This window comes from Lepidothrix coronata, unplaced genomic scaffold, assembly GCF_001604755.1.
Source record: "Lepidothrix coronata isolate B3197 unplaced genomic scaffold, Lepidothrix_coronata-1.0 Scaffold10, whole genome shotgun sequence".
Classification (NCBI taxonomy): Eukaryota; Metazoa; Chordata; class Aves; order Passeriformes; family Pipridae; genus Lepidothrix; species Lepidothrix coronata.
This window is the reverse complement of record NW_016690190.1, coordinates 8,152,672-8,167,008: the sequence shown is the minus strand read 5'-3', so window position 1 is coordinate 8,167,008 and position 14,337 is coordinate 8,152,672. Positions and strand designations below refer to the sequence as shown.

At 41.7% G+C, this 14,337-nt stretch overlaps 1 protein-coding gene across 1 annotated transcript in view; it reads right to left on the bottom strand.

The window, feature by feature from the left end:
• The window catches only part of CACNA1C (calcium voltage-gated channel subunit alpha1 C), a 439,532-nt gene that overhangs the window by 71,794 nt on the left and 353,401 nt on the right, over positions 1-14,337 (bottom strand). Inside the window, exons 23-30 of the mRNA XM_017804609.1 lie at positions 10,802-10,908; positions 9,237-9,324; positions 8,001-8,108; positions 7,250-7,302; positions 6,996-7,142; positions 5,908-6,109; positions 5,282-5,440; positions 2,281-2,391 (exon numbers count right to left, since the gene is read on the bottom strand). Of these exons, the coding sequence (XP_017660098.1) occupies positions 2,281-2,391; positions 5,282-5,440; positions 5,908-6,109; positions 6,996-7,142; positions 7,250-7,302; positions 8,001-8,108; positions 9,237-9,324; positions 10,802-10,908 (975 nt within the window). The remainder of the gene's footprint in view (positions 1-2,280; positions 2,392-5,281; positions 5,441-5,907; positions 6,110-6,995; positions 7,143-7,249; positions 7,303-8,000; positions 8,109-9,236; positions 9,325-10,801; positions 10,909-14,337) is intronic.

The following is a 14,337-nucleotide window of genomic DNA, read 5'->3' as shown; positions in this document are numbered from 1 at the left end:
GAGGCAAGCCTTTTTGCTGCACTAGTTGCTTTCACAGGTTCATTCCTATTTTTCTTTCCTGGAAATCCTTTAGTTCCATTTTAAAAATTTTGGTGATTTTCCTTAAGGTATTTAATTAAAATAGTGGTATAAGAGTTAGCACTACCTTTGGCATACAGGCCAGACCAGGACTTGAAACATTTGTTTCTTTCCACTGGCTGTTCACTCCCTTCAGGATGGGAGGGACTCAACCGAAGGTTGGTTTCTGGGTCATAGTTGAGAAGACTTCATGAAGACTCTGCTATTCTGGCCACAAGGAAAGCTTCTTCTATATTCTCACTTTTACTGTATTGCAGTAGGCTGAGGATTTAGTTTGGAAATTACAGAATAATGGAAAATTGGGCTGAGAGGGACCTTGTCAGATGTTCTATTCCATTTGTATCTCTCAAGGCAGATCATACATTCCTAAACTGTTTTGAATGAAAGGTTCCTCCCTAACTTCATTTTAAAACCTCAAATTATGGAGATTACACAATCTCTTTAGGAAATCTCTTACACAGTTTTGCCATCCAGAGGATACTTGTTTACCCTCAGTTGATTTTTTTAATACTTTGCTGTGCAGCAAAACTTGAAAAGGAGATTGAACACAGGAAGGTGAGACACAAGTTGAAAGACCTCCAATATCATCAATGACAACTCCTTAGTGTTAGAGGCAATCATGTCAGGTAAAGCCTTCCTTATATATGTACAAAGCTCAATGTTTGACCTGCTTGAACTTATCCCCTAAACGTTTAACCCCAAATTCTCCTGAGAATCTCATCTTTCTGAAAGTTAAGAATCTCCTCTAAAGTAGAACCATGAAAACAGAAGAACATTACAAAGCCTGTGAGATACACTTCTGGGTATACGGTGTGCAGATAAAATTTTCATAAAGTGCCAGAGAATTCCTTGCTAATAGACATGGTGAAACCTCAAGAGTGAAAGGTAGAACTCTCCTGAAAATTACAATCCCTGCTGAAACAGATAATGATCCTTCTGAAATTTCCCAAGATAGTGTTTGAGATCTCACAAAGCAAAATCAGTCTTCAATAGGACTGCACAAGATGCTCCTAACTTTCAACAGAACTACATCTGAGACAGGATAGTGGTATTGGGCTCAGGTAAAAAAAATAAAATTTTGACTATTCCAAGAAGAAGTCTTAGAAAGTGTGAAAGAAAGACAAAGAGGTTGGGTGGAAGTAAAGTCAAGATGGAGCTAAAAAGAAAAAATAAGACCAAATTCAGTAGAAATGGAGAGTAAAGTTTCTGAGCTGAGGATGAGGAAGATGTTAGATTAGATCTGGGAGGAGCTAACTTCAGTGGCACCCTAAATGTTTAACACGAAGGACAAGCACAACTGCCAGACATGAATGTTCTCATCTTTACCAATGTCATAAATGATGTTTCAGGCACCATTTACTACCCACACAATGTATCAAGGTATCCCTCAAGACACAGCTCCATGTGTCAAAGAATCATTGAACATACAAAATGGCTGGAGGGAGCTGTACTTAGGTATCTGGATTCGCCTCTTTGTGACACACCACTGAGTTTAAACCCCCCAAAAGAAAGTGTTGTGTAATTATGTGAGGTCAGCATCTTTGTCCTTGTCCTGCAGCAGCTGTGAGAACTTAGTTGGAAGAGCCTGTAGGTTATAATCATACCCCATGGTACAGCTATACTAGCATAATATCATGGCCCAATGCACAGGACAATACTTTCAGACAGGACCTGCTGGGGTACTGAATATTATCAATGAAGTCTTGAATTCAAAACTAAAGCAATCCAAACCATCATTGAGATGTAGCCCTCCCAGAAGAAACATTTTTTTCCAAAGCTCAAAACTCAAAATGAGTCATGCTTGATTAACTTCACTTGGGTCAGAAGACTAATCATGAGATGCTATTTATAAATTATTTAAGGAAAGTCAGAGAGAGAGCATTAGAATAACATTCAGAATGGAAAACATATTATAGCCTTAACACAGCATCACTACTATAACTTAATGAAAACAGAGAACTAAGAACCTTCTTTATCAGCAGGTGTTGCCTTTTTTTAATTTTTTTTTTTTTACGTGTGTCTACTCTCCAGTGAAAAAATTATTAAATATAAGTGAGACTCCAATCCAGAGAGCAACTGTCCAGCTCAGTTATCGGTGGGGTAATAGATCAGAAAGTTTCACCTCCTCCTTCTCCTCAGAGCTGCCCCGCACACATGCACACACACACAGAGGCCAGGAAAACCTACGCCCATGGCACCTACCTTGGGTTTGAAGGCGATTAATTTCAGGACCATCTCAACAGTGAAGAGGCCAGTGAAGAGCATGTTGAGGATGTTCATGGCTTCCTTGAACATGCAGCTCTGACCGTAGTGCTGAAAAATAGCATCCCAGCAGCAGGGTGAGGATCAGACATACCAGTTGGGTAGGAACACACAGGACCCCTCCTGATCTGCCTTCATGCCAAAGTTCTCTAAAGAAGACCCTAGCACATCAAATATTTTCAAGTAAGAATCCCCATTTCCCTCATATATTAGCATTTCCATGCCTTTAGCCATTTTTGCCACCTGGCTCTGGATCTCCTCTTTTTAAAAAAAAATCTTTTTGAGTGGTGGCTACCAAAATCACACTTATCATTCCCATTGAGGGTTCATTACAAATTTGCATACTGGTACAAGACAATCTCGAATTGTGTTGTTATCTCAACCTTCCCTAACATTTAGATCACTTTTTTGTTTGATTGCAATTGCACAGCAAACAGGGGTTTCACTGAGTTGTTCATAATGATACCAAGTCATTCCCCAAGTAATTACACTTAATTCAGGATTCTGCAAAGTACATCAGCAGCTCAAATCATATCTTTCCAATATGCATTATCTTGCATTTGTCAACTCTGAATTAAATTTGCAATCATGCTGCCCATTCACTTAACTTTATTATGATCTTATGAAGTTACTCTCTATCTTCTATTGATTAATTCAAGTAGTGTCTTCTGCAAATGTTGCCACGTCATTTTTCATATCCCTATTTCCAGATCATTATACTTGAGACTGGTTGCACTGCCTTATTCTAAGGTCATCTTCTAGTTCATGTTACAAGACCCCATTTGTAGTTGCTTAACTTTAATAAACTTTAACCAGCTGGGATGGATTTTCATATTCTGTATGAAAAGGTAATTTAGCCAAGGTAATTTAGTCAAAGGAGTTTCAGTTAAAACAATTCAACTGCAGCTGAAAGCAAGGCCAGGGGAAAATATAATACTGAGGCTTTTTCAGAATTTCTTGTATAATTTTTCTTGAAAGACTCTAGTACTTGCAGAACTCTGTTTAGAAACTTGGAATTTTAAGGGCATGTCTCTTTTGTTTGCTGTCTGTTATGATGTTAGACTCAAATTTGGCCACAGTATAAACCTTTGACAAACTGTACTTCTCTCAAGATGGATATAGAATTCCTAGAATCTCCAGGGATGGCGTCCTGCTTATGGGCTTACAAACATTTCTCAGCTTCTGGCTCTACCTGCCCTAGGTCTGCACCGTTGTCACAGAAACTGAGCATGTTTCACAACTTCAGAGTGAACAGGGCAGGAGAGACTTCAGCTGAGAGCAGAGCACTTTCTTGTGCTCTTGTTGCTTCACTCCTTTTTTTGGACCTTAGGCAATTGCATAGAGAAGAGCTTTTCAATGGGGGTGGAAAAGAGCCAGACCAGATGAAGAAAAAGTGGGGAAATCTGGTGAGATTGGGCAGGAGACAGTGAGAGGAAAGCAAAAAGTGAAAATTGCCTGTGAATGTAGATTTAAAGTGCTAGTGAGAGGTAGGAAACAGGCTGGTTTTGAGGGGAGACTGGGAGTGAGCAGACCGGGATTGATCCAGTGAAAAACGCAGTCAAAAGGAAAGTTGGTGTAGGAATGCATGGGGGTTGAACTCACAGGAAAGGACAATTAGTGAAGCAAAAAAAAGTGCAGCAGATAATGAAATGGAAGGGGGAGAGAGAGCGGAAAGATGATTCATGGCAGGGGTAACCCAACTGTGAGCCTGTGAAGGAAGAGGAAGAGAAGGACTGGTTGAAGAGTGGTCATCTGGACTGTTTGGGCCAAAGACCAAGGAAGAGAGTTCACAGCCTGACTGGGACAGGAGGAAGGAAGGGTTTTAGGGAGGAGAGTGACACACAGACCAGCTCTTAAGCAGAAGGAATGTAGAAGAGACCAGGTCTCGAGTGGCCAAGCAAACTGAGAGTGTAGAGACAGGCTTAGAAGGTGTAGTCTGAGACTAACTGAAAATGAAAGGGATGTGAGGGAGGCCTTGGGCAGACAGAGACTGGAAGGAACAAGCCAGCAAAGTACAGACCTGGGGAATTGCACAAAACAGTTTGTGTGTATGAGGGTCCATTTCCTGACTGAAAGGAATGTAAGACTTCTTTTTTATAAGCTGGCTACTGAGTAAAGGGTTTGACTCCTTCCTCTACTGCTGTTCCACCTACATATGCCACTATTTGCCTACATATGCCAGTTCTTGCAGATCCAGCTGCAAATGTTTCTTTGGTGGATTCACATTCAATGTTTGGAAAACCTTCTCACAGTAAGGAAAATGAATACAAGCATAGCAGGTAGTAAGGCAGTCTAGCATCAGTAATGAAGCAAGTTAGGCAAGCTTCTATCAAGAAAGGCTTCAGGTGGAGCTGATTCTGCCTATAATTGGTGGGATAGACAATGTAGCCTCTTGAGGTTCTTTCTAGACAGTTTCTGTGGTCCTTAACTGAGAATAAAGGAAATACTAAGCTCTTTCTACTCTCTCTCTCCAGTTTACTTGATTATCTCGTTTGCCAAAATATTTGCTCTCTACTTTTTAACATAGAAAAGACTCAAATTTAAAATTCAGATGTCAGGTGAGTGGCAGTTCTGGGCTTGTTGCTGCATTTCATAGAGGACAAGTCAGAACTGAGAAGCCACTTATTATTACAGTGGCCACTGAAATGCTCTGTGATGTAACTGTTGATGGGTTTTTTTTCCCATTTGTTTGTTTTTAAAGAGGTAAAACAGAGTTGTTGAAAATGTCAGATATTAGCAGCAGGGAGGATGACAGGTAGACCTCTCATTTTAATGAAACATCATCAGAAGTGAACAGGGTACAATGGCTTTTTTGTCATGTCCTTGTCCCTCTCCCTCAACACATGGCGTGAAGGTGAAAGTAAATCTCATCTCATTTTTATATTTTCCCCAACAAAGTCTACTAATTGATCACCTTAAGGTTTTCTGCTTGCTTACTTACTTGCATGGCCAGGCAGATGGTGTTCAGCAGGATCAGAACGAACATCAGGTATTCAAAATAGGTGGAGTTGACCACATACCAAACTTTGTACTGGTACTGGTTTTTAGGGATGTATCTCCGCAGGGGCCGGGCTTTCAGGGCATATTCTACACACTGGCGCTGTGAAAGAGGCAGGGTAAATTTGAAACTGCAAGCCAAAATATGAGGGTGGTCAGCTACCTCCAAATATAATAAAAATACAATAAGTTTCGAGTTTTTTACTGAAATGAAAATGCTTGGTACAAGAATTTCTTTTAGGTCGTAATTGAATGTGCATGTTCTACCTGTCAAAGAGTTCCATATGCAATTACTTTGGCCATCTACTTTGGCCAGACAATGGTGTCGTTCTCATCTAATCTCAATGAAACAAATGGTACAACAAATATTTTAAAGTAGTTGCTGTCCCTTGAGCAAACCTTACAGAAAGATTTTTTTCTACCTGACTCCTGAAAGACGTCAGCAAAGCCAACTTATTGTTTTATTTTGTTGGCGAGCTTCACATGTTCCTGTCTGTAAGTATTTATCTATTAAACACTTATCCTCAAAGCATATTCTAACTTCAGTGACAGCAAGGTGTTGTAAATTACCTGGTTTTTGTCCAGCTCACAGTTCTTGTACTCTTGTTCTCCTTGTTCCTGAAATGTGACGATGACGAAACCAACGAAGATGTTCATCATGAAGAAAGCAATGATGATGATGTAGATAATAAAGAAGATGGAGATCTCAACCCTGTGATTATAGATGGGTCCCACATCTTCCATGTGGGAATCAATGGACCTATACAGCAACCTGAAAGCAAACAGAGCCAAATGCAGAGAAAATCTGCAACTGCCTTGAGGCCTTATAGGTGATGTCATAAAGTTTAACTTCGTGATTTTCTTCTGCCTGTATCAATTCACTCACAGATGTGCAGACTTGCGCTGATCTGTGTGCAAACACTTGCAAAAGAGAAGACATGGCTCTTATTAACTTTACACGTTTGAACCTCTTCAGAGGTGAAATGTTTTCATAGCTGAACAATTACAATTTAGAACAAAATCATGCCCTTCAGCTAACAAAAGACAGGAGAGTCTGTGTTGAAGGGAACTAAGCTTCTTGAGAAAAGGGGATTTCAGGAGTTAACATTTGTTAACACTGCTCTTGTCATCACCTGGTTACACAGGTCAGGGTCAGCCCCCTGATGCACTTGCATGCTCATGTCACGGGTGACTCTGTGGGAGTCCTCAGCTCCCGTGGCACAGATAGCACAGCCTGTAAGACATCCCATGCCTGCCAATACTGCAGACATAGCACTGCTGTGTTTCACATTGCCCTGCTGACTCCATCGGGAAATCCGCAACATTAGTAAGTGCCTGACAGGCATTTTATATCCATTTGTATACATAATAATTGTAACAAATACTGGTATCACTGCCACAACTGGCAATCATCTTTTAGGAGGCAGAGACAGTGCTATGCGCTGTTTACAATCACAGGAACAGAAATTCCTGCAGGCCCTGAGGAATTCACCAAGTACATAATGACTACAATGACTGCTGCTATTATTTCTACATTTAATGCTTTAGACTTATTTTAACACTTAGAATGGGAAAGACTGTGCTCTGCATTTGAATTTTCTCTTTTGAAATGAATGAGGACATTGCTAGTGTTGGACACTGGTCCAAGAAGCACTCACTCTGGCCAGCCCTCAAAGGTTGAGACAGTGAAGAGGGCCATCATGGCAGTCAAGACGTTGTCGAAGTCAAACTTGCTGTTCTCCCAGCTCCGGGGCTGTATCATGGGCTGGCTGACCTCCCCATCCTTGTAGGTGATGTAGTACCCTCTGTGGGTGGAGAGCAGAGAGAGAACAGGGCAGAACTGCACCTCCAGCACAAGGCACTGAGGGTGGGTGGCCAGTGAAGGAGACTAATTGGAAAAGGTCAGACCCACCTGCATTCTGCTTCTGTCTGCTTGGAGCTATCAGTGCAGCTGTACAGCTTGCCCTTGAAAAGGAAGAAAGAGGAATGAAGATTCCTTTCCTGACAGTGCAAGGGTTAGGGCAGATCATGTAGCATCTACATTTACTACTTGGTTAACCAACTGTGAATATGTTTACATGCTCTTTTGCAGGCAGATTTGAGCAAACTGCATTGAGAGTTTCCTGCATCTTGGGTAGTTCAGAGCACAGCCTTTCATCTGCTCGCACGGTACTTTTATGTGTATGTCCTGAGGTGCATGGTCACTGAGTGCTGCAGAACACTTGTTGTCAGGAGGGCAGTGAAGGGCAAAGAAATACAAGCAGACATAAAGAAGTGAATGAATAACCTCCTCTGATCATCTGGCATGCCTCTTCCTCTGCAAAGTGGGAGGTAGAGAGCCAGTGAGTACCAATCCTTCAGAACAGCCCCCTTCGCCTCCCTGGCACCATGTCATGCCACAAGTTGTTTAGGGAAGAAGGTTACTGATGATTTCTTCTGATCACAGATGATGGGCAAGAGTTCTGCATATGCCTGGTTCAGTTTTGGAGAACTGCTGGTAGCAGAAGCCCAGGTAACACTGACAGTACCCTAAATGTTTTGCCTTTCACACAGAAGACTTCATTTCCCCTTCCTCAGGCTTCTTCATGCTATTTTTCTTCCTCCCCCCACCACCTTAATACAGTTCAGTGTAATGGATGAATGAATGGGTCCAATGGTTTTACCTTGAACAACTGAACTCCAATGCAGGCAAACATGAACTGCAGCAAAGTGGTGACAATCACAATGTTTCCAATGGTTCGGATGGCGACAAACACACACTGGACCACGTGCTGCAAATGGAAGGTAGGAACAAAAGTAACTTGCAGGATTGTTCTGAACTGTTCTGGCTAAGGGAGAAGCCCAAGACTAAAAACACAAATAAAAACATATTTATTTAACTAATACCCATTAAGTAAAGTCTCAGGAAAGGGGACCAACTTGTTACATTCCTTGCTCTACTCTCAAAAACATGGAGAAAGGGATAGGAAAACCAGAGCTCAGCTCCCTGAGATTTCCTGCTGCACCAACTTACACACTTGGGCACCCAACGGTCCACAGGAAGGAGGTTATATAATACAGCAAGGTTATGTTTAGGGTTGTAAGCCCATCTGTAACCTTAGAAAATGACATAATTTAAGCTCAGTGGTGATGAGGGAAACCCAGCTGGAAAGCATCTCGTCAGAAAAGGACCCGATGATCCTGGTGGATGCAAAGCTGATCACGAGCCCTCACTGCAAAGATGAAAAACGGTATCCTGGGCTTCATTAGGCAAAGAACTTCTAGCAAGTTGAAGGAGGTGATTCCTCCCCTTTATTCAGCACAGGTGAGACTACACTTGTTGTGCAGGGTCCAGTTCTGGGCTCCTCAGTGCAACAGAGCCATTGACACACTGGAGAAAGTCCAGCAAAGGGCCACAAAGATGACTAAGGGGTTGGAACATCTCTCCTGGGAGAAATGGCTGAGAGCTGGGACTGTTCAGCTTAGAGAAGGCTCAGGGGAATCTGGTCAGTGTACACAAACACCTGAAGGGAAGATGCCGAGAAGGCAGAGCCGGGCTCTTTTCAGTGGTGCCCACTGAAAGGACAATGGGCACAAACTGAAACAGGGAAGGTTTATCTGAACATTGAGAAACACTTTTACTGGGAGAGGTACTGAGCATCGGAACAGTTTGCCCAGAGAGGTTGTGGTGCCTCTCTCCTTGGAGATAACTCAAAAGCCATCTAGGCATCATCCTGGGCAATCTGCTCTCAGTGGCCCTGCTTGAGAAGTGTTTTTTGACAAGACAACCTCCAGAGACCCCTTCCAACCTCAACCATACTGTGATTCTGCTGAAAAACTACTTGAACCATTGCAAAAGTCCTTGTAGCTTGAAATAACCCAAGTATATAGTTTATAGAATGCACTGGGACTCTTCTAACCTTAAGTCCTTTGGCTCTGTTGATGGCCCTCAGTGGTCTAAGGACTCGCAGAACACGCAGGATCTTCACCACATTAATGGCACTGGACCTGGAAGAAAGTATTGGAAGATTTGAGAGATACACCAAAAGGAGGGGGGTGGGGGGTGTTGCTGTGAGGGCAGATCTTTGAAATCCTGCATAGCCTTAGGCTGCTTAGGGTATTGAGTCAACTCTTTGCTATGGCACTTCAGGGGTAAGGAAACCAATTTCTGATGTTATCTTGCTTCTTGTTCTGAGCAGACTCAGCAATATGTATTCTCCTCATTTTCACCATCTCTGCTGTATTAATGAAGGGGAAATGGAACATGGGCAGGATGTATTTTTAAGCAGGGCAAAATGAGTCTCTAGATATCTATGATATAGAAATTGTGCAAAGATGTAGTCATTACAAGGTATTTTCAGATAAGTCTCGAAGAAGCACTCTATTTAAGTTTTCATAGAAGAGTGAAAAGCCCAAGATACTCCAGCATTAAAGGTATACTGTCTACTTGGAGTTTGATCCTGCAATGTGTTTGACCTCTGATCCCACAAATCAGTTAAGTGTGTACATAAATTTAAGGATGTGGAAACTCCCACTGAATTTATTAGGATGACTTATGTGCTTAATTTTAAGTACTGAACACAACTATCTACTGCAGCAGAGCCCTCTGCACCTTCCAAGACTAAAATCCCGACTGAGAATCTTCTTGTTGTATGACATCAAGTCCTCCTACTGATTTAGGGAACAGTTTTTATTTTAAAATAGTAAGAGTCTAGTTAGGTCTGCAAGAAAGAAACAGCAGGTCAAAACGAGCACTGTGCCATTCTTAAGACCTTGACTGAAAGCCCAATGGACCTTACAAATTCTTCTGCCTGACTTAGCACTGGAATATAACATATGTGAGCTGCTAACCTATGATGGTAAAAACTGGGAGCTTGTTTCTCATCAGATGTGAAACTAATTAGCAAACTCCCTATCTGACACACCGAGTTCCACGTGGTCAAATAAATCTGTAAACTTATTAAGCAAATTAACAGAGGAATAAAAGAAAATATAGTGACAGAACAGCCACCACCACTCTGAAGATTATCACAAAACTCTCCAAGCGCTTGATGGTCTTAAACTGACCAAGACTCACAACATCTCTGGAAGCAGCAAAACAGTATCACCCCATTTTCCAAAGAGGTTATGAGAGGTCTAGGAGGGAACAGTAAGTCACTGAACTGTCCTGAACCAATACAGTGAATCGGAGATCTTGGAACGAAGCTAAATGTCATGATTTCCAATACACCAAGTTTTTTGTTTTCATTTGCTCTTTCTGGAAGATCCTCCCCTCCAGGTCACCAGCGTAGCATTTCCCAATTATCACCTCCCCTTTTAAGGATGCATTTTAATGCTCTTGAATCACCTGAGAAAAATAGCTTATGAATACCTCAACAGGCTCATGAGAAAAATCTTACCCAGATAAGACATGAGGCTGAGCTATCCCTCCCAGCCCAACCCTACGACCCCCACAAAAACAGCCAGTTGGAAATGGCTCACTCACTGGATCCCAAAGGAGATGAGAGAAACGCTGACCACCAGCAGGTCTAAGATGTTGAAATAGTTTCTGCAGAAGGAGCCCTTATGGAGGAAAGCCCCGTAGGCAGTCATCTGCAGGAAGGCACACGGAGACACAAACACACTTTGCCATTAGCATCTGTTCAGAAACCAAACCCACCTGGTTGTGCTCAGAGCATATAACTGTGGGGGGGAGGGAGGGGAGAGGCAGTATTTCTAACATAGCAGACAATTTACCCCCAGGCCCCAAAGGAGAAGTTTAGTCCCCATTGAAAGAAAAGAGAGAGAAGAAGACAGTAAGATAACTATGAAAGACCCAGTCAGAGAAAGTTCAGCAATGAAAATATGCACTTTGAGTGCACCGAGTACATAACATTTAGAATCAGCAAAGCAGCAGAATGACTGTTTTCAAAAACTACTCTTTGCAATCATATGCTTTTCCCTTGGATGGCAGAGGACACCTGTGAGTATGATGCTTGTATTATATGAAGGTCTCTTTAGCTAAATCGAATAGAACATATAAAATAAAATGGGCTCTTTTTTGTAATGTTTTTTAGTGCTTAGACCAGTTGCAGTGGACAGTTGATCTCTCTTCCATGAAGGAAAACCAGAATCCCTCAGGGATTTGATGCTTTAGAGCTGAACTAAAGGAGAGATCACTGCTCTCTTTAGTTTGCTCCTTCTGTTCAGCTCAATCCCATATCCCTTTTCCTGTCCATCTTCATCCACTTTTATTCTAAATGCTGTAGCATTTTCCCCTGAGTTTTCCTCACAAAGCCCAGGGCAATATTCCTTCAGACAGAGTGGTTTCTTTGTGGAGGTAATCATTATGAACATCACCCAGCAGAGGAAGGGAAAATTTTTACATATTTCACAAGGGACATTCTGCCCCATCCAGGTATGAAGGGATATTGAATACTTGCTGGATTTGAGGAGGATATCACAGCTCCAGAACTGGATTAAGTGACAGTGTAAACAGAAAACTTTAGACTGAGCTCTATTACAGAAAGTGACTAAATGAGTCTGGCACAGTCGAAGAGGGTGAGGGGATGGGGGTATTTGTTCACCTACCTTAGACTCGGTGAGTGATCTAATGTAGCTGCTTTGAAGAAATCCCATCCCCACAACTGCTAATGTCCCTTTATTACCTTTGTTAGGAACACAGGTGTCTAACTCTGGTCCTCTGAATCTCACCTACATCAGGTGACTAAAGTAACCCGCAGCAGACACCATGAGACTGTTCCTCAGTGAGGAGCTCTAGCCAGACTCCCAGCTGAGTAGTGTGAACTAGAAATTCAAACTGGAGTTTTCTGGCTCCCACTAGTAGCTCAGGATGGCATACTGGCTGGTGTTTTCCGGCCATGACTACCTGTGACAACTTTATTCAGAGGAGGGTGGAAGGGCACATGGTACTGCAGATTATTTTTTTCACCAAACATCCATGACATCAGGGAACTGACTATCAATCAGACAGAACTTAGAAGGGGAGGAAGTATAAACTCTGGTCTTGGGTTAGAATTTATACTTATAAACACATTCAACTGGGGAAGGGAGGAGGGTTCTTGCCATAACAAAGGTGGTAAAGATGCCCTTTACTGGTTAGATTTTGTATGGCAATCTTGAAAGAAAGACACCATTGAAATCAGGAGGGGAAGTTCGGCTGAGTTTAAGTTCTTTATAAACTGTGGTTCTCTCAAGCCTGTTGAGAGATTTTGTTATCTCAGAAGAAACTCTCAGAGAGTGTATAATCTATATTTGCCTCCCATTTTTTTACCTGCCTGCAAGGTAAAAAAAACTTGACAGTCACCTTGCTAAGATTCACCAGACACCACCACGGCAGCGTGAGGCTTGCAGGTGTCATCAGCAACATGAAGGGAGATGAAGCTTGTTTCTCTACAGCCTTGAACATCCCATGGGCATTTATTCTTTTGTTTCTTACCATTTACACTAACTTTGCTGCTGTGCACAACATTGTGCCCAATGCAAGGCAGCAGAGAAACACACACTGAGAAATCAAGCAATTTATGACTTAAACTTATAGGCCTTGTGTTCCTCTCCCACTTGAACTCAGAGAATATCCAGTGGTGTTGTCATAAATCCACTGAAGTTAACAGGATAGTGGGAAGGTTCAGGTACTATAAAGAACACTCCCCTGATGGAAACAGAGCAATAGGGCAGTGGGTTGGGTTAGGTTCTGCTTCCACTGAAGTCATTAGGAATGTTACCATTTCCTTCAGTGTGAGCAGAAATTCTGCGTTCAAATAGGTGTCTTGAATTATGGTTTTATTTTTAAATGTTGCTGTTGAGGTATTTTCCTTTTTTTGACAGGCCTTTTTGATCAGCCATGTGATGAGTGCATGTTCAGATTTATTGTGTAAACACAGATGCAAACTGCACGCAGGCATAATATGTACATTTCTTTGGAGGACATTATGGCTTTGGCAATTTGAAGTCATATCAAAAAGCACGTTTCTCTACAAAAATATGCAGGGGCCACCCTGCTTGCCAGCCTTCAGTATAGATACTGTTATTAGGGTCTTGAGCTGCAAAATTTGAGCAACTCTAAGGCACTGCCTGCCAGCACTTAGAACTAGCTTGCTGAGAAAAAAAACCAGCTGCCAAGTGAACGTAGCATTTAGAAAGCCAGAACTTTGCTCAATTACTGTCATTTAAATTATTAGCCTACCAATTTGGGAAAATTAGAGTTAAGAACAAGGCAGCCTATTTTTATTTTCTTCCATTCTCCTGCACATTTCCCTTGGTACAGAGCATGTTCCTGGGAAATGGGAAGCCGGGTTTCAATGCAGCAGTTTGCATTTGCAGCTACTGTCCTTGGTGTTTCAGTGGTTTGTACTCTCAGTTATCTCTCTGCACTTAAAAAGTGAGCTTTTGCACTGTGCTCCCTGTCTCCTACTTGGCTGTGCACCCTGTAACCTTACAGAAGTCATCAGCCACCTCCTGGCCCAGCCTCATGACTTGTGCAGAACAGAGACCTTCCCTTTATGTGTAGTGTGTGTAAGAGGAGGTGTATGTATTCAGAGTTTCTTGCAGAGCAGACAAATCCTGTTTTGCAAAGACTGGCCAGGGTAAAGAGAGAAATTTATGAGGGGATGGCCTTTTTTTTGGTACTTTTTGACTTTTCCCAACATTGTATCCTTGAGATTCCTCTACAAAGCACTGTTTTGGTATAGGTCCTAAATTATGAGTTTGAATATCAAAATTTCACAGAAGACCTTTTAAGCAACTACCAAAACATTAAAATCAAAAGAAAAAACAACCCTTTGTGTAGAGATAATAATGGGGTTAAAAAATAATAAAAAAAGAGTGAAAGAGTGAAAGAGAACAAAATAAAGAGAGAAAGAGAGAAAGAAAGAGAGAAAGAAAGGAAGAAAGAAAGAAAAAGAAAGAAAGAAAAAAGAAAGAAAGAAAGAAAAAGAAAGAGAGAAAAAGAAAGAAAGAAAGAAAAAGAAAGAAAGAAAGAAAAAGAAAGAAAGAAAGAAAAAGAAAGAAAGAAAGAAAAAG